Source organism: Hippopotamus amphibius, chromosome 2 (genome assembly GCF_030028045.1).
Source record: "Hippopotamus amphibius kiboko isolate mHipAmp2 chromosome 2, mHipAmp2.hap2, whole genome shotgun sequence".
Taxonomy (NCBI): Eukaryota; Metazoa; Chordata; class Mammalia; order Artiodactyla; family Hippopotamidae; genus Hippopotamus; species Hippopotamus amphibius.
This window is the reverse complement of record NC_080187.1, coordinates 159388709-159415193: the sequence shown is the minus strand read 5'-3', so window position 1 is coordinate 159415193 and position 26485 is coordinate 159388709. Positions and strand designations below refer to the sequence as shown.

Sequence of the window (26485 nt, the reverse complement as noted above, 5' to 3'; positions counted from 1 at the left end):
TGCAATGAAGAGTAGCCCCTGCTTGCTACAACTAGAGAAAGCCTGCGTGCAGCAATGAAGACCCAATGCAGCCAATAAATAAATAAATAAATAAATAAATAAATCTTTAAAAGAAAACAAAAACAAAAACAAAAATCTTTAAAAAAAAGAATTTCATGGTAATAGGCTTTCTAATTTTGAAGGATAAATGCCTCTTGGCCATCATATATTTTTAGATAGAATATTATTAAGTAATACTGAATTCACTTTGTCTTTCCTCTTTTTAATATTTTTCATCTATATTCATAGTAAGATTGTTCACCAGTTTCATAGTCAGATTTTGATTTCAGGATTTTGGCTACTTTCTCAAAATGAATTAAGTCTTTCATCTTTTTCTTTTCTTAGAAACATGTCCTTTAGGATTGGATAATTTTTGTTCTTTGAAAGTTTGAAATAACTTACTTCTAAAATTATCCCATCTTGCAGCCATTTGAAGGGAGGGCAGACTTTTTTGAAGCTCTTTAAAAATTCTTCCGTAGTTATTGTTCTATTCTGGTTGTCTACTTCTTGACTTAAAGGGGGATTACTTGCAGGAAGGCATCAAATTAGTTGGAGAAGAACAGAAAGTTAATTCAAGGTGTTATAATGTGGTGTTATCTTATGGGAGGCCTTATGTGCCTTTTTAAAAAAAATTGGCCTTATTCCATTGTCAACAGGGATCTGTTGAAAGTTTCTCAAAAAAGTAATCTTTGTTATCTGATGATCAAATCTTATCACTCTAGAGATAGGAATGAAATAAAATAGTAGCCCAGATGTGATCTGATGGGGGTCTTCAGTATTGAGGCAGTAGAAATGAAAGACAGAAGAGATGCAAAAGTCTGTGTGTTTGAGGGATTGACATGACTTAACAGCACCCTACAAAAAATATTACTAAAGGTTTATTCTGCAAGTTTTTAAGTTCAGAATCATATATATACTTAGAAATAATTAGTAATATTCTTTAGCAATCAGAAATTATTAAAAATAAATATAAGACTCTTACATTCATTAGAAAATATATGTTATTTCTCATATTTGGGGTAAAAAGTATTTTGCTCCAGGATAAAATATCCTGAGTCTTAGGATGCTTAGTGCTTTTGAAAGAGCTCTGTTACTTGCTGTACTTTTTTCCAAATTACCATTGTTTTCATACTGTAACCTTCTTGAACATCTATTTTCCTCGCCCTGGATTTAACTTCTTCAGAGCAGGGAACCTACTAGCTTATTCTTCCTGTTTTTCCTTAATTGTCTTTTTTACTTTAGTTGTAAAAGCTTATTTGTTTTACATTGTTAAGTGATCGAAGATGAGATTTTTCAGACTTGATATAGGTCAATGAAAATTTAGAAGTTGAAGTCAGAAGTTAATGGAGATAGACTTCAACTCATGAAACTGATGTAATAGCATTTATCCATGTAGATAGAGCAGCCTCCTATTTATTTGGGTGTATCTTCAGTGTATCTTGGGTGTATCATTTATTTTATTGATACACCTCTCTGATAAATGTAAGAAATATAATAAAAATTTGTAAGCATATACATAATTAACATACATCATTATTAATAAGCATGAAGTGTTTTATTATATATTTATAATAAAAAGTATTTTATTATATATTTACATATTTATTTATAAAAAGTTCATATCCTTTTTGCTATTAATATTATGACTAAACTTTCCTGGGAAGCAAAGAGAAATAATCACAAGTTGTTATTCAGATATAAAATTGATTGTATAAGTTTGCCAAAAAGAGAAGATTTATATTTTGCAGTATATGTTAAAATGAATTTTTTTCTTTTTCTAGGACATACCGAGGGAGAGCATACTTTAAACGGCACTTTTATAAGCAAGCAACACAAGATCTTTCTATTGCAATTCACTTAGATCCTAATAACTGGTTAGCACTGTATTATAGAGCCTGCTTACTTAGGAAGAGTAACCCTCTTAGAGCACTACAGGATTATAGTGTTTCAGGTACTTCATCTTTAATGGCACATATATGGGAATTTAATCTGAGGTTCAGCAGCTCACTTTCATGGAGTGGAATACTAATGTGGGATGACTAATGTAATATGTATATTGTTATATAGTTTTTTTATATATATATACTTACATATATTTATATAGCATATATATTTATTTATACTTATAAACTACAGTAGTTTAGGTAAAAGTGGTTTCTAATATTCCCTTTTAGTGTGTGTGATTGTTTGTGTTTATGTGTGTATAACTGTAACAAAAAGAAGATATCACATCAAAGAAATCTCTTTCTATATATGAAGTTCTGAGGCTATTTCTGGAAATCCAGGTCTATTTCTTAGTCATCTTGCTAAAATGGCAGTGAATTTTTCCTGTGGGCTGTGTCCTACTCTATAGACCAGCCCATGGATTAGTCAAATTTAGAGTTTTGTAACCCTTAAACTAAAAATGGGCTTTGAGAATCCTCAGAGGATGCCAATAGCTAAAAGTGGCCATTTCCACTTTACCCTGTACCGGTGCATTCTTGGTATATGAATATGTCCAGCACAGTTCTGGGCGTAGAATAAGTGCTCAGTAAACAGTGTCCAGCTGAATAAATTAGCCCATCCTGACTGGCAAATTCCAGCCAGAGTCCAATACTCCAAACATGGCTGTGTTCACCTGGGTGCAAAATGCTAGAATCCCAACATCCTAGATAAGGCAGAATCTAGAAATTAAGACCACTAGACTCTTAGGTAGAGAATGCATAGCTCCTCAGGGAAGGCAATCTAAGATGATTGTTTGTTCTTTTTTTTCCTTTGGCCGCACTGTGCAGCTTGTGGGATTTCAGTTCCCAGACCAGGGACTGACCCCAGGCCATGGCAGTGAAAGTGCTAAATCCTAACCACTAGACCACCAGGGAACTCCAAAAGATGATTGTTTCTTGTATCTCTAAGTCCATTTGCCTTCTGAGGTCACCCTTCCCATGAATATTCAAATAACATAACTCAAAGCCCATCCTATGTGCTGAGAGGAGTTTAGTGCCCTCCCTTCTATTTCCAAGGAATCCTGAAAGAGAGAACTGAGGATTCCTGTTCACTTCTCTTGTAACCTTTATATCTAATTTCTGCTCTTCTGATTGATTCTCCATTTTTGTTCACCAATTCACTTCTCATGGTTACCATCTGTTACTAAATGTTTTAGGGTTCAGAGGATAAAGTTAGCACAGATAATTTAAATTTGAAGGTTAAACACCCTTATTTCTGTAAGTTTATCTTTTATCGGTCTCTGTCAGCCCTGTCTATCTGCCATCTTGCTAAACACCTTTCTTCCTGGCCTTCCTAAAAGCCACTTTCTCATATTTCCTCTTCTCCAAGTTTTGGGCTCCTCACCAGCTCTTTTCTAGGCCAGCACAGGAATACAAATCCTTGTTATTTAATTGTTCAGAGCAGACCAGCTGTATTTTGGCCTCAATCCTTTCCTATAGGCTAGCCTAAGAAGTTTTATCTTTCAGAATCAAAAAGGACCCTCAAGATATTTTTACTAAGCTAATAATAATATCTAACATTCATTAGGCATTTCCCTACTTGCCAAGCACTCTTCTAAATGCTATATATGGAGTGTCTCAATTACTCTTCAGAATAATGCTGAGGTAGCATCCCCATTTTACTGATAAGAAAACGGAAGCACAGAGAGGTTAAGTAATTCTGATTTTTTTTCCCCCTCAGGAAAGTTTCTATTTTTTTAGAGCAACCAGCTAACCAACTGCAGCCATCTTTCTCCTTGCTAGGCAGGCATGCTGTGAACTGAGCAGTCAGATGGCCTTCAAGTGATTCCTTAATCTGTGTGATCACTGCTTACGCTAGATGTACATCCTCAAACCTAGTACTGTGAATATCTGTGTCCCAGACTGTGAACATCATGCACATTTTTTGAAAAACTTTCCCTTTTTAACCAGAATGTGCTTGAGAAGCTTGTATGATGTGGCTCAAATGTTGTAGAAATCTCATTTAACTCATTGCATGTTTTTGTAAATTAAGGGGGAATCAGTAAGTGAGGAGACATGAGATGACCTCTAGATTGCCAGACTAGTCACTAATGAGAGCCACACACTGGAGTCCTGAGAAGAGGTTATTTTTGCCCCATGCTTCTGTTCTTTGGGACATGCATATTCAAGTTGCCTGCCTTAATTCAAAGGTCTGCTTGCAATTGGAGTAGCCTCTTTGAGCCGCCCTTCCTGGTTTATGTGTATAAGCCTGACCTCTTCTGTCTGTCCCAGCCTGGGCTTGGACCACAACTTATTCTTTGGCCAGTAATGATGCCTTCTGTCTGCAATCCACTGCAGTGGATCAGAGGTTAGATTCTAGGCCCATCTTTGCCATTGATTTGCATGGTTACTGAACCTGGCCCCTTTGGACCTTAATCTCTTTATCAGTAAAGTGAGGGGACTATCCTAGATTAATACCAGGGTTTCTTCCAGTTCTGAGGAGTTTGTGAACCATGATAGTCACATTGTTACTTATAAACAAATACACTTTTCGTGTGAGTACTATTTTTTACTCACCAAATAAGTACACTCATTATAGATATGTTTTATTTTATGTAATGTTAAAAAAAATAAGAATAAGCAGTAAGAAGCGGCATAGGCTAAAATATAACTCAGATATGTTTGTTCAGAACCTGAATAAGATATATACCTTTATTTTTAAGCTCTCATAAATGATGGCTATGAGAACCTTAGTTGTTTTCTACATCGGGGCATAGTCTACGCAGATCTAAAACTTTGGTTGCTAGCAATTTGTGACTTTGAAGCTGTTATTTCTCTAGAAAGGTATGTTTTCCCTTTCATTCTTACTGATTTCACTTTTGTGTAAAATTAAGAAAGTATCAAAGTGAAAGAAAAAGCTTTGTCCCCCTCATCATTAGTAACCTTGTAAAAATGAGACAATTATAAAGTTATCCAAGAATTAGAATACTACTTCCAAAAATAAGATTACTTCTAAAATAAAAACTATTGTCAATATCTGTTTGCCTCAGATGCTTTTGCAAATTTTAGAGATTGAATGGGTTTGAGAGGAGTTTAAATCCATGGACAGCAAAATCAACCAGTAATTAAGAGCAGCTTGGGGATGCCCAGGTTAGAACTTTTTGAAGTTAAGTTCATGGAAAATTGTCATCAAGTTTTAAAATAATGGCAAAATATTCTGCTTGATATATTGTTGCCATGCACAATATCCAACTCAATGGGAGGAAATCCTCTATTTAGATCTTCTGACTACATTTTGTTTAGTAAAGCAAAAGAAAAAAGCAAATGCCATTAGAACATAGGTTCAGGAAGAAACAGACTGAAAGTTACATACGCTAGTCAGAAAGCCAGGCTGTAAAAAGTAGAATTTAATTAAATAATTCCCCTTCTTTCCAAAGAAGCATTCATTAAAATGGAAGGTGTCAGAAAGAGTAACAAATCATGCCAATTCTGTGCCAACCAGCAGACGGCTTGCTTAGCTTATTTAAGGTAAACTTTGAACTTGACTCGGGAAAGCCATGGAGCATGGCTCCAAAATGGTCACAGTGGTTTTCTTTGGGGTATTTTTCAGTTGGGAAGAGAAAGAAATGAGTTTCAGTTGCAAAAAGGCAGAAAGTGGGCAGTAGGCATAGTGTCAAGGCTTCTGTGAAACTGGGATATAGGATGTGTTGTTTCCTCATTTTGAAATAGAGGCATGGAACAAATAATTTCTAAGGCTATTTCTACATTGAAAATTGTTTGATTCTAAGAGAGAAAAACAACTTGATATAGAAAAGCAACTGGGTTAATACCTCTGTGGAGAGGATTTTTAACCCTAAGCCTTGAGAATGTTGCTGTTTCTCACTGTTCCTCACTCTTTCTCTTGGAGAACATAACATAGCCTGAGGCAAAAACTTTTGAGTTGGAGAAAACTAAGCTTGTTATCCAAGATAAGTCAAGATTAAGTCAAGGAAGAGCGAAGTATTGCTAAGAGTCTAGGAGACTTCAGGAAATCTGTTCCTAGGACAGACTGTACAGATGTTTATTCCTTACTAAGGATTTCATAAAGGTGTTTGTAATTTTTAATATAGAGTATTTAACTCATTTACTTTGCTTTAGTAAAACATTGAGAAAAAACCCTGGTATAAATTGATACATGTATTTCATTAGGTTCATTTATAATTGGAGAACATTTGGAATAATTAAAATGTCTAAGCAGATTTTGCTTTCTCATTTTTTTAGAACCATTATTTTGGCTTATATAAATATTGGCCTCATATATCTGCTACACCTGGATAACTACACTGAAGCCATTTGGTTTTTTTCTGAGGCTATTAGACTTGACCCTATGTATATTCAAAGCTATATTTGTCGAGCAGAAGCCTATCATAAGGTATTTAAAGTTTGAGAATCTTGTTTTTTAAAAAAGTTCTAATTTTCTGAATATTTGTTCAATATAATTTAAATACATCAGTGTATTCTTTTTCAGCTAATTACAGAGTCTATTGCATTTGTAAGCAATACATATTAGGTAGATATAGTTAACCATAATTACCCACTTAAAAAGCCTCTCCAGATTAGGTGTGAATTTTTGTTTCTCTTCTTTTTAAAATAAGGCCTGTTTTTTTTCTTGTTACAAAAACAAATTATATTTATCACATGTAATATATGTGCACAAATAAGAGTAAATTAGAAACCATCCATGATTTCATTCTCTAGAGATAACTGCTATGTTAACATTTTAGAGTCCCTCAGTTGTGTGTGTGTGTGTATGTGTGTGTGTGTGTGTGTGTGTGTGTGTAGGAGTGAGTGGATGAGTTCATAGAATGGGATCTGTGCATAGAATGGGGTCCAAATCAGTCACACTTTCCTTTAAATATTGTTTAAATTTTACAAGTTATTTAAATTAAAAAAATAATATATCCTTAGTGTAAAATTCAAACAATACAGTAAATAATAAGAGCTCTGACTCCAACCAAATTTGACTTTCCAGAAGTAAACACTGTTAGCTGTTGTGTCTACCTTTCAAAATAGATATTCCTTTCTACTACTCTGTCACTAACCGTCCTGTCCAAGGCACTGTAATTTCTCACCAGGATTGTTACAGTAGCCTCCTGGTCGTCTTGTTTCTCTCCTTTATTACTTTTGGATGAGTTTTCAAAAAACCAACATAGTGATGTTGTTGAAACATAAATCGGATTATTTTACTTCATTGCCTGGAACCCTTCAGTAGCTTCCCTTTGTGCTCAGAATGAAAGCCAAATGCTGCAAAAGCCAAAGGCCTCCAAGAGCTCATGGGAACTGGCTCCTTGCTACATTTCTGCCCTTATCTATCACAAGTCCTCTCCTCCCATTGGTTTCGGTCAGGGTAGGCTCTTATGCTGTGGAAAAACAACAACAACAAATAAAACTTCAAAATCACCATCTTAAAATAACAAAGGTTTATTTCTTGCTCACACTGCATGTCCGTTGGGAGTTTGCTAGAGGCTCTGTTCTCGCTGTCTGCATCTCAGCACCCAGTGTGACTAGAATCCCACTCAAAGCCCTTCTGTTCCTGATGATGGAAGCAGAAGATCCCCCGGGGCCATTTTGGTATTGTCTCCAGGGAAAGTTTGCTTTTGATTCCTGTTGGGGAGGGGTGGGGAGGGTTTGTGACCCTTTTGCTTCACTCTCTGTTGATGGAGCTGAGGCCTTATGAGGAAGTTGGAATTTTCTCCAAGCATCCTTAGAAACCGAAGCACCAACATAATATCAAGGTGTAAGGACACATATTCAAAGACATTGTTCTGAGGAGGCAAAAATCTCTTCGCAGTAATGGCTGAATAAGATGTTGTATTCATACTGTAGAGTGTCATGTAATCAATAAAAAGAATAATTGAAACTATACCAGGTGATTTGGAGGGATTTCCAAGAGATATTCTACAGCAAGGTTTGGAAAAGTGTAAAGTGTGTACAGTATGATCCCACGTAGATAAAATGATGACAGACCAAACCCTGTGTCTGTGTACAGAGGAACACATATGCCTACAGTGTGGGTTGAGGCTCCAGGGTAAATCCAATCTAATGCTGCTTGGAGAAGTCCAACCCCAGGAAAGCTTATAAAGACCAGAGAGTGAGCCTCCATTATTCCCAGTCAGGGCTTCCTCAGTGCAGGGATATGAACCGTTGGAACCAGGTGGAGCGATGCAGCCGTGTGACAAGGTGGTTTATTAATTACGCCAACCTGATCAGGGTCAGCTTGAGAAGCGGCAGGCCTGAGGTTCCACAGTGATTCTTAAGTTTATTTAAATATCTCAAACTCGCTTCTTTTGAGTTCCCTTTTGACTCTGTCCACTATTTCCTCCAAACATGACTCTCCTCCAAAGTGTTAAAGAAAGAATCAATGTTTACTTTTCATTGTATATTGATTTTAAACAGATATCCTTTTCATCATTGTCATATTTTGCTTTATTCATTCATTTTATTCATTAATTTAAGTGCAAGCTTGTTTTCCCTCTCTCACTTTTAAGTGGAACTGACTTTTACTTTTTATTTTACATTCCTTTCAAGCTAGTTTATTAACATGAGTAAAGTTTGGTATAAAAGGTGTTATGATTGGGAGGGAGAAAAACTGAAAAGCTAAACAAAAAGGGAAAACAAACTAGAATGTATGATATAATCATATTTATTTAAAACTATATATCTGTGTGATCATTCTTCAGACTTAAAGATAATTTGAAAAAACCGAAAGACTGCATTATAATTTTTTTTTTAACTTTTCTGTATTCCTCTTGCTTTGATGATTCTTAAGAAACGTATATTAGGAGAGATTCCTGCACAATTTCTGTATTGAAAGGTGGGAGGGGATAAATATCAGAAAGGAGGTAATCAGTATTATTATGAGCTAAATTTCTGTTTATCACTCAACAGTTCCACAAATTGAAAAAGGCAGTGAGAGAGTTATCGCGTGCTATCCACATTCAGCCAGATGGAGTCCAATTATATATAATAAGGTACGAGCATAGAAATAGAATTCTCCTTGGGATAACTTAGCATCTGAGCTAGTTGTTGGAATCCTTAGTTCTTTCTTGATCTTTCTAGCCCCCTTGTTTTACAGTTCATCTCCCAGAAATGGCCATCTCCAAACCAGCAAGTCAGATACAGTTGTTTTTGTTAAACTTAAGATAATTTATAATATAAGATAACCAGACCTTTCCCTTTGTTCTGTCCTTTCATCAAAACACAACTGTCTGTGTTTAAGTTCTTTGAGGCCTCTCTAGATTACTAGTTAGATAGTTATCACAGATCTCATGAAAGGAGTCCATGGAGATACCAAGTATAAGCCTCAGATAATTCAGTGGAAAAAAAAAGGTACATTGAATTGTATTTCAGAGGCAGTAGAGCTTGCTGTAAAAGGACTTGTTGCAAATTATGAGTTATCACTACCAAAAGTATGTTATAATTACTAACATGGGAAATTGATTTACACACGTGAGAAAATGGACTGGAACAATGCATTCTGATAAGGGGTTGCTTTATCTTTTAACTCGAACCACATTTTAACAGTTTCTGTAAATCTCCGTTTTTATGCCCCTTGAACTGTGTTTAGCTCTTAAAATTTATCAGCAACGGAGTATAATTTTTTAAATGCCAATAATTACAAGAAGAGTTGACTGTTTTTCTTTCAGCTTCACATTGTTTTCTTCTAATTTGTTTCTTCTAATTTCTCCTAAATTGTTTTCTTCTCATATCTCCATGCTAATTGGCCTGTTTAGACTTACATAAAATATTTATAATTTTCACATTGTTTTTGTCGTAAATACATAAGTGTGAATAAATGTGTTGTAATTTAAAATTTTAAGTAACTGAGTATAAAACACTTTATCTTAGAAAAATTATTTTCAACTGCTTAGAATTAAAAAGCTGTTATTTCTTCCAGAGGACAATATCTTCTTAGGATGAAATGCTATGATCTTGCAAAGTTCACTATTTACCAATTAGCAGAAATGAACAAAGGTAAATGTAATCAATGTAAAATTATAATATTGTCTTAATTTAAAAAGAAATACTTCTTTAAATTTTTTATTCTATTTGCAATAGCTCTGTATAGACAGCATGACGAGTTCACTTGAAAGTCAATGTTAGACTTTGAAACTAAAACTTCAGTTTCATGTGTATGTAACCAATTTGTAAAATGCTTCATAACCTAGTAAATTTTGTGAGAGAGATTATTATAGGAAATACCAGGCTTATGCTGTTATTTTTTTATTTGTTTGTAATTGGAATATCTTATTGTTTGTTGATAGTAAACAGATTTTAATATCATATTGCTTTATTAATTCATATTGTAAAAATAGATTATTGAATTGCTTGACTGCCCTAGAATAATTATATTCTAAGTCCTAGAAACTTGATAAAGTTTTTTGATAAACTTTCCTTACCTTTTAGGTCTCGTTGAGTTGAGTCCTATACAGCAAGCACTCATTTATTCATTTTGTGAGAACCATGACAAGGCCATTCAGATCTTAGATGGGATCACTTTGAGTAAGCCGGAGGTCACCATGTATGCTCTATTAGCAAAAGCTCAAATGAAGGCCAAGAGAAACAAGGTGAAAAGTCTTGAGGAACGTTTACTAAACCTATTAATGGAATTTTTATATTGTGCTTAGAATTATTGCTTTTTTTTTTAACAAAACTAAACCATACCATTTATTTAGTGATTCTTCTGTTAGTTAACATCTGGGTTGTTTTATTTTTTTTCCTCTTAAGAGTAAAGCTGCTATAAATATTTTTTTCATGTCTTCTGTTAACATTGCTGGTATGTAGAGAATGAAAATGTTTAACTTTCAAGAAAATGGCACATTGTTCCGTAGGATTGTACCAATTTGTTCTCCTGCCTGCAGTGTGTGAGTGTTCCTGTTAGTCTCCATCCTCTACGATAACTGGTATTGTCAACTTTATTTTGATCAGTTTGGTGGCTAGAAATTGATGTCTCATTGTGGTCTTAGTTCACATTTCTCAGTTTGAGCAAAGTTTGAGATGTCTTTTTATATGTTTATAGCCACTCATATTTTCTGTTCTATCAATTTGCTGTACACATTTTTGTTTGTCTTGTTCATATTGATTTTTGGCATTGAAAAAAATAAGTCCTGTGTATTAATCCTTGGTTGGTTACATGTGTGTCATGTATCCTCTTGCAATTTATGGCTGGTTTTTAAGTTTTCTTTATGATGTCTTTTGATGAGCAGAGGTTCTTAATTTTAATGTAGTTGAATATATCTTTTTTGTTTGTTTTACAGTCACAGCTTTAAAAAAAAAAATTCTTGTTTAAAAGTTCCCTCCCTACACCAAGGTCATAAGGACATTTTCCCATATTTTCTTCGAAAAGTTTAAAAGTTTTGCTTTTATCTTTTAAGACCTCACTCTACTGATTTTTTTTGAGTGTGAGGTAGTGATAAAATTTCAATTTTCCCCATATGGATACTCAAATGCTTCAGTATAATTTATTGAGATGTTCTTCTAAACCAAAGATCTGAAGTGGTACATCTATCCTATTATAACCTTCAACGTATGTGTGGATCTGATTTTGGGCTCTCTATTCTGTTTCTTTTGTCAATTTTTCTATCACTGGCCTAATAATACAATGTCTTAACTACTGTTGCTTTATTGTAACTCTTGACATCTGGTAAAGAAAGGCACCACACCATATTCTTCTCCAGGAAATTCCTGGCTATTCTTGGACCTTTACTCTTCCATATACACTTTAAATTCAACTTTTCAAGATTCATTAAAAACCCAGCTGGAATTTTGATTGAATTGTATTGAATTTCTAGATTATTTTTGGGATAATTGACACCTTTATGATATCAAATTCCTTCTTTGGAATAACCTTAAATTTACTTTAACCTCCCCGACTCCCCCACATTGCTCTACTAGAAACCTGAGGTCACTTTTGATTGCCCTCTTGTACCCAATCAATAGTCATATTCTCTTGGTTCCACTTTCTAAATATCTCTCAAATCCACTTCCTTTCTCCATTTCTGTGGTCATTATCCTAGTCCAGAACATATTTTAATTTTGTTTGAATTATATAATAGCGTTGCACTCTTCTAAGCTCTTATCCACACGGCTGCCGCAGTAGTGTGTGTTAGAATGTGCGTATGCCCCACGAGAGCGTCCACTACTTTTTAGAGTAGTGAAGGAAAGAGAGGTGGGACATCAGCTAGAGGAGGAAGCAGAGGAAGTGAAGATGTGTTCATTTTAATTTAAATGTGATGGGAGACTCTATGGACTCCGGGAGACAATGACGGGGCAGAGGTCCAAAAGCGGAAGGAAATAACAGGCTGCTCAAGCAGGACATAAGGAGTTAGGGTCAAGGGCACCATTTGAGGCATTAGCTCTGAAAAGAAGATGGGAAACCATTCAAAGACAGGAGATAAAAAAAAGATGGAAATGAAGAATACATAGAGACTTTGAAAATTAAAAAGGAGGGAAATTGAGAAGATGATGTTTTTCCTCTGGCAAAGTCATGTGCTGAGAGTGAGGCTGGAAAGCTGAATTGAGGTGGACTGTAAACATGTGGTGTAAACTAAGGGTGGGCCCAAAGGACACAGCATATCCAGGTTAAACCTCATTGTTTCTTTAGCAATTTAGGATAATGAAGAAAGTGGGCTAAAGAGTCACAAATAGCTGTATTTCCATATACTAGATAAATACATTGAGTAGCTAGTTATGAAAATGTGTTTCTATCTGGAAAATTGGATTTTTTTTCATTAAGAGTTTCAACTATTTTGACAGACTATCTAAATGGGTAATTTTTGATGTTAGTTTATTTTCTGGTGTCAATGAAACCCCCTTAAGAACACAGCAGGATAAAATAAAGGTTGATTAAAACCACCTCGGATATTATCAGTGGAGAACTTTTACTACCTAATAGCTTCCTGGCATTCCCTTCAGGAGAATAACTAGGAAATTGGTCATAAACTGGTCTATAAAGTTAAGTCTGATTTAAGACTATGAGAAAATACCCTTTAGAATTTAGAAATTATAGTTCCAAAAGTCCACTTGTATAAGCCTGCTTATGTACCTGCTTGTAGGATAGGCACCTGGGTGGGTCAGACTCCCCCCCACCCCAGGTCCTCTCTCTCGGTGCACTGACAAGATCTGTGTCTCTACCAGGTCTGTATGTCCTCGTGTGAAATGACAGTAGGGCTGGTGTGCTCAAGATTCCTTTTAACATTTAAGGCTGTAGCGCTAGATAAATATTAGAAAGAAACATTCCCTTCCCTCTCTTTTTTTAAATCATTATAGGAAGCCATGAGAATGTTTAAAAAGGTGCTGGAGATCTTTTCTCATTCTGGTAAAGGACCAAATGCCGTAGCAGCTTCAGCAGACTGCCTGTATCACTTGGGTCTTTGTTACATGGAGGAAAGCAACTTGCAACTGGTATTTTGTGTATTTAGGATCGTAGGTATTTTACAGTTTTAGAAATTGTTTCCTTGCATTCAGTTCCATTTCTGAAGGCTGCCTGAACAGTGAGTGACTAGACCAAAACTTCTTATAAAGCTTGGCTTACTATAGTCAGTCTATACCCTGCAGAACCTACTACATTGTTTTATTTATTCCACACATTGTATTGATGCTTGCTTGTCAATAATATTCTGAAGACTATAGCAAAATTATTATAGCAAAATTTCATCACATTAGTATAAATTAATTTACTTATTAAATTGTAAGTACTTTAAATTGAGTGCTTCAATGTAATGTAGAATAAATGGAAAATGATTAGGACACTGATTTCTCTTATTGACAACTGAACAATTCAAATCAGAATAAAATTGGCTGTTAAGATGGCCAGGTTCATTGAAAACCAGTTGATTCTATTATTATGTATTTATCTAGTATTTGGCTATTTTACACAATTCTCCATTTCAAAATTTTCAATGTTATGATAAATATGTTAAATAATATATTTTCCATTGGCTATTTTTGAATATTCCACAACTATGCACACACACACACACACACACACACACCCCTATTCCAGTTCTTATATTCATAGGGTGGACAGTGTCTGAAACTTGCATTTTCATAACGTTAAAAAAGAGTTGCACTTGATTAGTTGTTCCATTAAGAAATTACAATAAATATAAGATTAATTACAAATCTTTTTCATGTTTTTAGCCCTTTTGGACAAGGAGAGGAAACCTAGCTTTGCTTTACAATGTTGGAAAAAATTTTGGAGTTCCATTGTTTTGAAATTTTGTGACTATATATCTGCTGGCCCACATGGAAAATAAATGTACTAATTGTGATTTCTTTGAAGAAACACAATAGGAAGAATAATGATTAAAATCACACCTCTGAAAGTATTGTAACAACATGGATTACATAGACATTAGTCTGGGAGTAAGGGAACCTGTAAATTATAATAATAAACCTGGCTTGTTCATAAATATTTTTTTGCTCCACAAGGTTCACTGGGATAAACATATTTAAAATGACCAAAAAATAAAATGAAAACTTTTCAACAATAGTTAAACACTGTAATTTATTAACATTTTAAATTAATATATTCTACGGACTGAATGATTTGCTTTTTAACAATGTGCTCTTCTAGGCTTTTGATTCTTTTACAAAAACTGTGAAAGCAGATCCAGATTTTGCAGAAGGCTTTTATCAACGTGGGCTTTGTAAAGTAAAACTCCACAAGGATAGCTCAATCCTGGATTTTAATCGTGCAATTACCCTTAATCCAAAACATTACCAGGTATTTAAATGAACATTTTATGTGGTTTGGAGAGTGTGTTAAATTTGCTAAAATAGTAGATCTTTAAATGTTATTGTTATTAGCAACAATCATTTCCTTTTACCTATTGTACTTTTCAGCTGTTTTAATAATCCATATATCTGTATTTCCGCTTGAACTAAAAATATGATTTCCAACAGGGATATTATATAGGTAAAAGTGCTTTGTGAATTGTAGTGTATATAAATATTGTTAATATTTTAATGTACCTATTAATAATTATAATTTAATATACTGTGTTATTAATTTTATTTTTTTCTTGTTTTGCTATCACATTGATTCCTGCCTTTTAAGAGACAGCACAAAATCCAAAAGGTGAAACTCCATTGGATGTTGATTTTAAAAGCCTATGAAATTTGAATGTGGATGAAATATTAGATGATTTTAGGGAAATACTATTAATTTTCTTAGATATACAGTGGCAGTGTGGTTATGTAGGGGAATGTTTTCTTCACAGGAGATGCATACTGGGAGTCTTGGGGTGAAGTTTTATGATGTCTACAACTTATTTTCCAACAGTTCAGAAAAATTAGATACAACAAAATTGCAAAATGTTAATAATTATTGAATCCAGGTGGTAGGCATATGGGTGTTTACTGTACTATTCTTTCAATTATTCTGTATGTTTGAAATTTTCTTAATGAAAGAGAGTGACAGAAAGTCTATCTTTTATACCATCTTTGGGTGGCATAAGTTTGTTCCAACTTTGTACCATATATTTTGGTAGAACTGATGCTTTTACTAAAACATCTGTTCCTGCTTTCCTCCTGTCTTTCTCTGAAAAGGCATATTTAAGTCGAGTAGCCTACTATGGTTTGAAAGGCAGATACTCTAAAGCAATCTTGAGTTGTAATGAGGCCATCAAAATTTATCCTCAGAGTGTGCGTGCCTATGTGTACAGAGGAGTTCTGAAGTACTACAACAGGGTAAGGCAATTTCCTACCTTGTTCTCTGGTATTTTAGAGTGGGTGGCTGCTTGGATGCCAAAGAGGGACTCACTTCCTTTTTTCCTCTGTGAGAGGAGAATTACCATGGTATGAAGGCAGAACTACACTTTGACAGTACATCAAGAGGGATTTCAATTCATAATTTTTCATAAAATAGCAATATTTATTTTTGACATTTACATTTTAATAGCACTGATTATATATTTTTATTAAGAAAGTAATATTCATTGCAGAGAATTTGGAATATACAGAGAGGAATAAAGGAGAAGATTAAAATCACCTGTTTTCCCACCATCAAATGGTAATTCCTGAGAGCATTTTGATGTATTTGCATTGTCTTTTTTTCCTAATAAAATATACATTTCCAAAATTGGGACTATGCCACTTACATAATCTGTTGTACCCTGCTTCTTACATTTAATCTTTGAAGATACCATTTTTAATGACTGCGTGATATTCCATCACAGTGTTTTTAACCACTTTATTGTTGGACATTTGGATTGTTTGAAATTTTTTATTATTTTACTATTTTAAATAATACAGTTATACACGCAGAACAAAATCATTACTTGAGTTTATGGTTCCTAAATGAAAATTACTGGGCCAAAGGGTGTGAGCAACACTGTTGATATCTGATACTTCATGGAACACTTTTTTCCTCCCTATGTTGCTTTTCTGACCTTTCTTTGTAACTATTTCATATGAAATATTTTGCAAATAGTACCTTAAAGCAAAGGTAAGACCTTGCATTACCTGTTAATTCCATGAAAATTACTATGTATAGAAATGGATGATCTGAAGTATCAGAATAGCATCAAAGAGAAGCAAAAGAGAACATGAGTAGAAAACATGACACTCATGTGATATGACAGTACAAGTGACAGAAGCAAGCACGCTCCGGTGAATGTTTGCTGAATGAGTATGGCTTGCTTCTCTTTTATCCATAAGATATTTAATTTTTCCTTGCTATATAGCAACAATGGAAACAAGATAATCATTTAAATTAAGGTTGTTTATATATTGAATTTTATTTGCAAGTGAGAGAAACTATAATAATTCCTACCAAGGGACTGTCTTAATTAATTCTGTGAAAGGTTAGCTGGATTGTCTTAATTTCACGGATGATACACAGAGTGGCTAAATGAGTATTCCCTAAGCTCTGATAGAATCAAGAAATTATTTCACAACTAAATTTCAGTCCATTATGATTAACCCTTCTCAATCATTTTTTCTTTGTAGACTTATAAACTAGCAATTACAGATTTAAGTACAGCTATCAACATGAATAAAAACAGCTATATAGCATTTTATAACAGAGCATTATGTTATACCAAGATAAATGAACTTCGAATGGTAAGATGACCATCTTAGTAAACAACACTTTAAAGCATTTGTAAACATATTTAAAGCATGTGTAAGGTATATTCTTATTATTTCTGTTACAATTTTAGAAAAATAAATCCTGTGGAAATACACACAAAACTTGAGAAATCAAAGAACCATTTCAAAGAATATTTAATTTCTTTGTTAGTGCTTACCAAATTTTCTTATACAATCTCTGCAGTGCCAAAACGAATTTTACAATGCTTACATAAGCATATAAAGGCTATGGAAATTAAAATATATTACATAATTCTGATTTGAGAAAATGTTTCTACTGATAAATTGTGTGCAGAATTTTTAAGCAGTGATCACTAGCAATATTGCTTGCTTTAAAATCTCAACATTAACTGGAATAGTTTGTGGAGGTATTCTTTTTACAGTGGTCGGACCACAGATGCAGCAGGGAGTTTTGAGTGATGGTTTCCAGCTCAGGGGCCAGTGAAGTGACCAGGACTGTCTGTGCGTTTTGAAGGCCCAGCTGATGGCTGCAGCAAACGTTTTTCTCTATTTGTCCTGATCCAGATTCTACCTGTGCAAGCCCTCTTTTATGTTTTTTAATCTTACCCCTTCTCCACTCTCTCCTTATCGATTTGGCCCTTTTCTAATCAGGATTCCTCACTGGGGAGCAGGTCAGTAGTTTCTTAGTGCTCTGTCCAATCTCTTGCTTTCCTTTCTGCTGTCCACTTGTCTCCCCCTCCTTGTTTCTCTGCACTTCCACAGTCAAGGAAGCACTCTTTTAAAAGACATCATGTACCTGCTGTTGCCTGTGGACACATTGCCCCAGTTTCCTGGAAACTTGGAAAGTTAAATCTGTTTAAAATATTTAGAAATTTAGTAATTTATTTGCTATGGAAAGAAGAAGTTGAGAAAGTTGTTTCTGTCTAACAGGATGTAGAATTCCTGGTAACCAGATTATCAGGTTTCCTCCAGAAATGTTGACAAATGAATAACTAATTTTTAACACAGGCTGTTGTTACCACTCTAGGAGCTAATTAGAGGATCATTTATCAGAGTAACCTGCACAGCAGGTATCTTTGACAGCTACCTCCCCACCCCCACTCCTGCCTTTTCTAGGTAACCCTGAACTGCAAACAATGGTCTGGGTGGGGGCAGGGAACTACTATTTTTGTTATCTCTGATATGTAACAGAGCTAGTGCTCTATGAATACAGAAAATGAAAAACTACATAAATAGAACCTAACTAGAATAAAAACATACTGGCTATTTTAGAGGTGCCCGGTATCCAACACTTTTCATCCAATGGGCTCATTTTACAGATGAGGAAATGGAAATAGGGAGAGATTAGAAACACATCCAAGTCACACAGGGAATAGGGACCTGTATCGGTGTTCACGGGTTTGTTTGCTCCTGGTTAACAGTCTTTAGGTGGCTTTGTGAAACCATCTGACGTCCAGCATGTGGGCCGGATGTCATTTTACAGTGTCCCCTCCTCCCTTTTGTCTGCCTCCACCTGTTTCTCAGCATTCCTGCCACAACAAGACTGAGAAAACCCAGGTAACTTTGCAGACAATGCACTCCCAAGATATGGTTTCATAAAAACTAAGAAAAGGTGAATTCTGGTTCCTATTACCTTATATTAATAAAAATAGTAACAGTTACCACTCATTTAGGGCTTGTGTGACAGTCACTGGGCTAAATGCTTTGTCAACATGCAGTGAAAATATTTTAAAGTGGATTCTCCAACAATATGATGAGTTATTAATATTCCATTTTTGTGGATGAGGAAACTGAGGCTTAGCATTAAGTAACTTTCCCAAGACTGAAAGGTTAGGAATGATATCAGAGGCAAGACCCAAAGCCTGCTCATTATGACCTTTATGAAATCTCATTTCCCAGCTCTTGTTTCCTCTTGTGTCACATATTCAGCTGCTTAGGAGATTTCTAAGGCATCTTGATATATAGACACAGGTTTTAATTCTGTGATTCTGTGAAAGGAAAATTGCAAATATTCTAGTTCTGTTTTATTTTGTTTTACAAGTGTTGCAAATTATTTTTACAGCCTTGTCAATGTTTATAGTTATGCCACAGTATACAAATAGGATATTTAATTGTACAATTCTTTTAGATGTTTGAGTACCCTGTCATGAAACACCAGAGGAGAACCACCAAGCGAATAGTAAAATACTATTTATTTGTATTTTCAGTTAGCATGTGCTACAGGTGTATACGATTTGGCCCTTTTCTGATGAAACCATATGAGATTTTGGAAAAAATGTTCAGAAGGGAAACGAGTTGAGATTCAGCTCCAACGCAATTTGGAATGCTCTCAGTACCTGGTACAGAGTAGATGACCAGTAAAAACTTGTCTATTCACTGAATGAAAAAAAATATGATAAAAAATGGAGAGAGATCCTCTGAGTTGATTCTCAGCTTAGTCTAATGTCTTAAAAAAAAAAAAAAGAGAATATTGAAGTAATTTTCCAACAAGTGCTTATCTGTTAGTTTTATTAAGATCTGTTTTCCTTGCTTTATGATTTATTCATTCAACAAAAATTTATCAGATGCCTAGCATGTGCAGCCATGGGGCTAGCTATTGGCTTTACAATGGTGAACACAATGGGTAATCTCTGTCTCCATAAACTTAGGTTTCAGTGAAGAAAACAATAAAACAATACAAAGAAATTACATTTCAAAAGGTAACAAGTGCTCTGCTTTAATGCCAACAGTCATTTGGTGAAACTATTGAGTTGGGGAAGGGTGTTACATCCCAGCTTCAATCCATGCACAATAAAAATGCTTAGGATGAGCCACAAATACCACGTGAAGTGCAAGCACAGTGCACACTACTTACTAGAAAGGAGCAACATGCATAGTATTTAATTAAGGGAACCCTTTATATCGAACATGATTATTTTTGGCTATAAATTTTAAGTCACATTAAAGAACTAATTATGAGGTACTAGTTTGTCCATGGTCAATGTAGTAATGCTCTAAAGAGTTGACTCTAGGCTGTAAGTGATTATTTCATTTTTAGGCATTAACAGATTATGGAATTGTGCTTCTTCTTGATGCTGGAGAAACTGTGACATTAAACACCTACATTAATCGTGGACTCATCTATGCAGAACTAGAGCAGTTCAGTTTTGCATTAGAGGTAAAACTTCCTGTTTACTTGTGAAAATGAACCCACTTGATTGTGCATGTTTACTTCTGAAAACCAGTGAAAAAGTTTTTCTTGATAATAAATGGCAATATTAATGAGCAATAATCCAACTTTAGCAAGAGTTGTGTTGAAATACTTTGAATGAATAATAGAATCTTTGTCAAAAAATGTTTTTTTTACTTCTTTTTAATTTATTTTTTCTTTTTTAAGCTCTTTATTGAAATATAATTGCTTTACACTCTTGTACCAGCTTTTGAGGTACACCAAAGTGAATCAGCTGTATTTATACATATATCCCCATATCCCCTCCCTCCCGCAACTCCCTCCCACCCTCCCTGTCCTGGCCCTCTAAGGCATCACCCATCATCGAGTTGATCTCCCTTTGTTATACAACAACTTTCCACTACCTATGTATTTTACAGTTGGTAGTATATATATGTCTATGCTACTCTCTCACTTCGTGCCAGCTTCCCCTTCGCCCCCCGCCCCTGTAACCCTGTGTCCTCCAGTCCACTCTCTGCATGCGCATCCTTATTCTTGCCCTGTCACTGGGTTCATCAGTACCATTTTTTTTTTTTTAGATTCCGTATATATGAATTAGCATACAATATTTGTTTTTCTCTTTCAGGCTTCCTTCACTCTGTATGACAGACTCTAGGTCTATCCACCTCATTACATATAGTTCCATTTCATCCCTTTTTATGGCTGAGTAATATTCCATTGCATATATGTGCCACATCTTTATCCATTCATCTGTTGATGGGCATTTACTTTGTTTTTAATACAGATAGCCAGTATGTAAAAAAAATTCCGAGTTGATGAAATATCAAGACTGTCATCTCCCCTCGGGGAGTGTCTTAGCTACAGACAAAACTCAGTAAAATGATTTATGTATCATTTACTTTGCTGCTCAGTGCTGTCTCTCATTCACAGTTTTCCTTGCATTGATGTTACGTTTTTCAACTTCTGGAGTCACCTTTTGAGATTCTGTCCCACAGAATTACTTATTATTAAGAAAGTGTCTGAGAAACTATTGTAGGCAATTTACACTATGGTAAAATGTAATTTCAAGAGTTGAACTCCCTTAGGTCTTGGTTTTGAGATATACCATTCGGGATTCCCTCAGGTAGGGGAAGATTTGTTTGGAGTAGGCAAAAATCTGTGGAACTCTGGGCAATGGTGTTGGGTGAAGAAAGTGAGGGAAATGGGGGTTGGAAACAAAAGACCTCAGCTGTTGGAGAATTAAATGCAAGGGCTGTGTTATCCACCTAGTAAGTATTTTATTTAGTACTTAACAACAACATCAACTCTACTTATTGCACAGTTACTACCTGCCAATTTCTCAAAAATGTTGCACAATTTACACTTGTAACTTATGGATGAGGAAGCTGATATTCAAAAGAAGTTAAATCCAGTTAGCCAGGAAGTACAGGGGCAAGATTTGAACTCAGGTCTCACTTGGTTCCAAATCCTGTGTTCCTTCAGACAAGTCACGATAATGACACTGGCATTGAAGATACGAAGACAAATATCAATTAGATGGATTTCCAGTCCTTGGGGAGCTCATGGTCTGATGGGCATCATTCTTGATCCCTCTCTTTCCTCACCCCCCACATCTAAATTACAAGCAAGTGCAGTCAGCTCTCCTGTCAAAACATATTTTGAATTCAGTCATTTCTCATTTTTTGCCACCGCTCTCCTCCTCCTTCCAGCCTCCTCCTTCTCGCCCCTGGATTACTGCAGTAGCTTCCCAACTGGCCTCTCTTCTCCTGCCCTTGTCCCTCTACATGCTCTTCTCCACACAGCAGCCAGAGAATCCTCTTAAAAACATGAAGCAGGGCAAGTTATTCCTGTGCTCAGAACCCTCCAGCGGCTTCACACCACACTTAGAATGAAACCTGAGCTCCTGACTATGGCCAAGCAAGACCCTAGTGACCTGACTGCTGCTCAGTGATCGGACCTGGTTGTTAACATTCTTGTTTTCTCCACTCCAGTTACTCCACTCTGGCCTTTTGCTGTTCCGTGGAAATGCCAGGCTCCCTTCCTGCCTCCGGGTCCTCACACAAGCTATTCCCTATGTGTAGAACACTCCTCCTACTGGTTCACGCCCTCCTTTCATTTCAGATTTCTTCTCAAATGTGACCTCCTCAGTCAAAAAGAGTATATTAATTAAAACAGAATATTAAAAAATTAAAGTAATCCCAAGTAAGTATGGAAAGAGAAAACAAAGGAACAGAAACAGAGGCTACCAGCAGAAAACAAATAATAAAGTGATAGACCTAAATTCCACGTAGTAAGTAGTTACATAAAATGAAAATTGTCAAAATACACCAATTAAAATATTGAGAATGTCAGATTAGAAGTTTTTAAAACTCTCAACAATATTCTGGCTGCAAGACACACAGTTTAAATATAAGATATGGATGGGTAAAGTAAAAAAGCTGGAAAAAAATATGCCCTGCAAACACTATAGGCCTGCCTTGGAATTATTGCAGCTTTGGTTCCAGACCGTAGCAATAAAGTGAATATAGCAATAAAGTGACTTGCACGAATTTTTTGTTTCATATAAAAGTGCATATAAAAGTTATGTTTACATTATACTGTAGTCTGTTAAGTGTGCAATACCATTATGTCTAAAAGAATAGTACGTGCCTTAGTTAAAAATACTTTATTGATAAAAAATGTTAACCATCATCTGAGCCTTCAGTGAGTTGTAATTTTTTTGCAGTAGTAACATCAAAGATCACTGATGATCACAGATCACCATAACAGATACAATAATAATGAAAGTGTTTGAAATATTGTGAAAATTACCAGAATGTTATACAGGGACATGAAGTGAGCAAATGCTGTTGGAAAAATGGCGCCAATAGACTTGCTGAGGCAGGATTGCCACAAACCTTTAGTTTGTACAAAGTGCAGTATCTGCGAAATAGAATAAAGCAAGACCTGCCTGTAATTAAAAGCAAAACAATGTTTTTCCCCTCTGTAAATTTAAAAAATAAATTTGAAAGATTTAAAAGAAGATGCTGGTTGAGGCAGACCAATGAAGTAATATATGATTGAATAATAAGAGGGCTAAATGCAGAACCAAGAGAGAGCAGAGTCTTAAAACCTACCCAGGGAAACATTTTTTAGTGGGAATGATTGATTAACAGAGGGGTCAAGTAGGATGAGAGCTGAAAACATGTTAGTTAATTGATAGCTGTGTGATCTTCATAAGAACACAGGAAGTAGAGTGCAGCATTTAAACTGGAACTGTTTAGGAAGTTAATGGTTAAGCTTGTTGGATTGAGAACTTTTGTTTATTTCTTTGTCCTCTTGAAAACCAGGAAGACAGTAAAGGAATAAAAAAGACATAATCCCACAAGGTTAAAGATAGTGGAGAAGAGATGCCCAGACACCCCAAACTACCAGATTTTAATGCCTCACACTTAAATATGAGTGGGTAGCCAAAGATCCTACCCTTGGGGGAAGTAAAATAGTAAAACAAACACATTGTCATAGGGATATGGGGATGGTGGGAGAAAGGGGTGTATGTGGAGTGATGGTGTAAGGTAGCTAAGTTCTATCTTATGCTGAAAGTTAAACATGATTCAATAGTCATGTTATTTAGAAATTTGGAGGTAAATAGCAGAAGAAATAACAGCAATATGTGATTGACTTTGATTGCTGTGAAGTGGGCCTCAGAGATAAGGAGAAGTGGAGTGAGACATCACTGTAAGCTCTGTGAGTTTTCTAGTTTTATTGGACCCTCTACTGTACCCTGTATACATGGGTTACTTTGAGAAAAACAAAAATACATTTAAAAAATGCTTTTAGAGGCAGTTTATAAAATAGAAAATGAAATTGGCCTTATTAAACAACAAGAATAATAAGTTGATGGCATTTGGGGACACAGAGATGGTGAGTGTTGACTGCTTTCAAAGAGATCGGTAGTGAGAGGAACTAGAAAGAAAGCCATTTGTAGCTTGCTGGGCAGGGAACCTTGAGGGAAGGCATACTAGGTTGGGGTGATAAAAGGATTAAAGTTACAGAGGACAGAGGACGATGATGGCGCAAGTTTCCAGAGATGGGAAGGATGAGGTCCAGAGCTCACCCTCTGACACGCAGGAAGACAGTGCAGGTGAAGAGTCTTCTAAATAAGCGCATCAGCAGAAGGAAGGGAGTGGAGGGAATTTGCTTTGTATGTGACTGTGTGTGGTTTGTTATTTATGATCCATATTAGAAATAAAAGTAATGCAGATGAGAAAAATCATAAAAAGTGTAGTTAGCTTTTTTCCAAGTAATCCTAACAGTCGTCATTTGTGTCTATTGCTGATAATGTCTGATTACCATGTAGCATCTCAGTGATTATATAGAGAGAGTCAAGTTGACTTTCATAAATTTTATCTGATTATAAAACTAAGCTTTCAAGTTTGTGGTCATCCCTCACAACTCCCAAAATTAATGGGAATGTTTGTAATAAACCTCAGCTACACTGTAAGTTTGCCTCCATTTCAGAAAAAAAAAAAAATCCTCCTAGGGGAGTTATCTGGTAGCATATCTGATTAGACAGTAAATTTCCTATTTTCTTCCAAATAATTCCATTTATTATCAAAATATGCTTTGGGAATCTAGGTAGGATCCCAGAGCGCTCAGTTTGACCCTACTGCTCCTTCCACCCCCAGTATTAGCAGAAAACGTACTCTACCCCCATAAAACAGCCAGCTTCCTCTCTCTAGTACAGCCAGGGAAGGTTTGTGGAAGGAGGAGGGGGAAGGAAGGGGATGGCGGGGGAGGGGATGGAGCGGGAGAGGCAGGAGGGAGCCTGTCGTTAAGGTTGGGTCCTCTCTACTTGGGTAGAAACCAGAACTGACACTTGCCCTGTAAGACTGTGGGGTATCCACGTCCCAGCCTCCTGGAAAGGGGAATCCAGTCTGGAAGGGTTTCCTTTAGTCACTCCAGGGGAGGTTAGAGTACTCTCCACAGTCTAGCTTGGTCAAGTGAGCTCACAACCAAAACTGCCCAAGAAGATTCTTACTGAAGCAGTCTTCTGGGGAAAAGCAGACCTGTCTTTATTCCTTGATAGGCTTTGAACTCTTACTTTCAGAAGGTTCCTTCTCACTTTATGGCAGACATTGAAATCAATCTATCTCACATCATTTATGTATATATGTACACACACATATACATATGTATCTCATTGCAGTTGACATGATCTTTTGATATGTAGATATTTAAATATTTTATTTATTTCAGTCTAGTGGTGTTCTTATTTCGCTTCAACTTTCAGTTGTTTTTGTAGGGCATCGAAAAGCTAAAGAGCTTCAGACACTGTGTCTCTGGTGCCACAGCGGCATGCTCTCTGGAAGCATTTTTAATTTTCTTACCCTCTTACCCAGTGCTATTCAGGTCCACCCCAGCTGACTGCCCTGACTTCAGATCTTGTGGTTAGCGTTTCCATTGCTCCCTTTCAGGGGGCCTCTAGGGTCCCTGGACAAAATGACACATTTTCGCCCAGAAGTGTGGGTTGCGAAGGCAGGAACTGCTTTAGCTAATCCACATAAGAGGCTCCGTTATGCCCTTTCCCTGGGCCCGAGTGCCTGTTTGTCCTATAGTCATAAGATTCTCTGCAGGTAAATTTCTACTTCTGTCTGGTGTTCACTGGGAAAAAAAACAATAAAAAGAAAGTAAATGTGACACCTTGTGACAATACCAGGCAAAACCACAGGAACAGTGGAGGCAGTAGCCCAAGATTCCCAGTGAGTTTTTGGTTAGGGGTTTCCTCTCTTCTATCTATTCTCGCTCTATATGTGATACTAAAAGGAAAAAAAGTTTTAAGAAGATGTATATTTTAATGCTTGTGTAAAGTTTATTCATGTTAGAATTAAAATTAGCAGGAAGTTTAAGAAAGCACAAAAGGTTATGTTGTCAAATCAATAAAAATTTGTAAAACTGTTTCAGGATTTTAAACAAGCTGCACTGATAAGCAAGACTAATGTGAGCCTTTGTCAAGCTACTGCCACGTGCTATCACAGGTATGGGGTGCAATTTATGTTGAAATGAGAGCGAGTGGGACCATCAGGTTTATAATTATAGTAGAAGAATAGAAGAAACAGGAGAATATTGTGGAAGTGACAGAGTGCAAAAATGGAGAGGGACGCAGAGAATCCCTGTATCGAAGTGGGGACCACGCCAAAATGTGTCATCAGCACTCTTCTACCTTCTAATGAACTATTTTAGCCAAGTCGGCAAGTAAATACCTGCATCATAGCGTTGGGGG

General features: G+C 35.8%; 1 protein-coding gene across 1 annotated transcript in view; it reads left to right on the top strand.

The window, feature by feature from the left end:
- The window catches only part of TTC6 (tetratricopeptide repeat domain 6), a 192253-nt gene that overhangs the window by 136924 nt on the left and 28844 nt on the right, over window positions 1-26485 (top strand). The window contains exons 16-27 of the mRNA XM_057724891.1: window positions 1821-1990; window positions 4685-4805; window positions 6222-6372; window positions 8889-8971; window positions 9898-9974; window positions 10407-10567; window positions 13269-13403; window positions 14578-14727; window positions 15552-15692; window positions 16953-17066; window positions 20092-20211; window positions 26167-26240. Of these exons, the coding sequence (XP_057580874.1) occupies window positions 1821-1990; window positions 4685-4805; window positions 6222-6372; window positions 8889-8971; window positions 9898-9974; window positions 10407-10567; window positions 13269-13403; window positions 14578-14727; window positions 15552-15692; window positions 16953-17066; window positions 20092-20211; window positions 26167-26240 (1497 nt within the window). The remainder of the gene's footprint in view (window positions 1-1820; window positions 1991-4684; window positions 4806-6221; window positions 6373-8888; window positions 8972-9897; window positions 9975-10406; window positions 10568-13268; window positions 13404-14577; window positions 14728-15551; window positions 15693-16952; window positions 17067-20091; window positions 20212-26166; window positions 26241-26485) is intronic.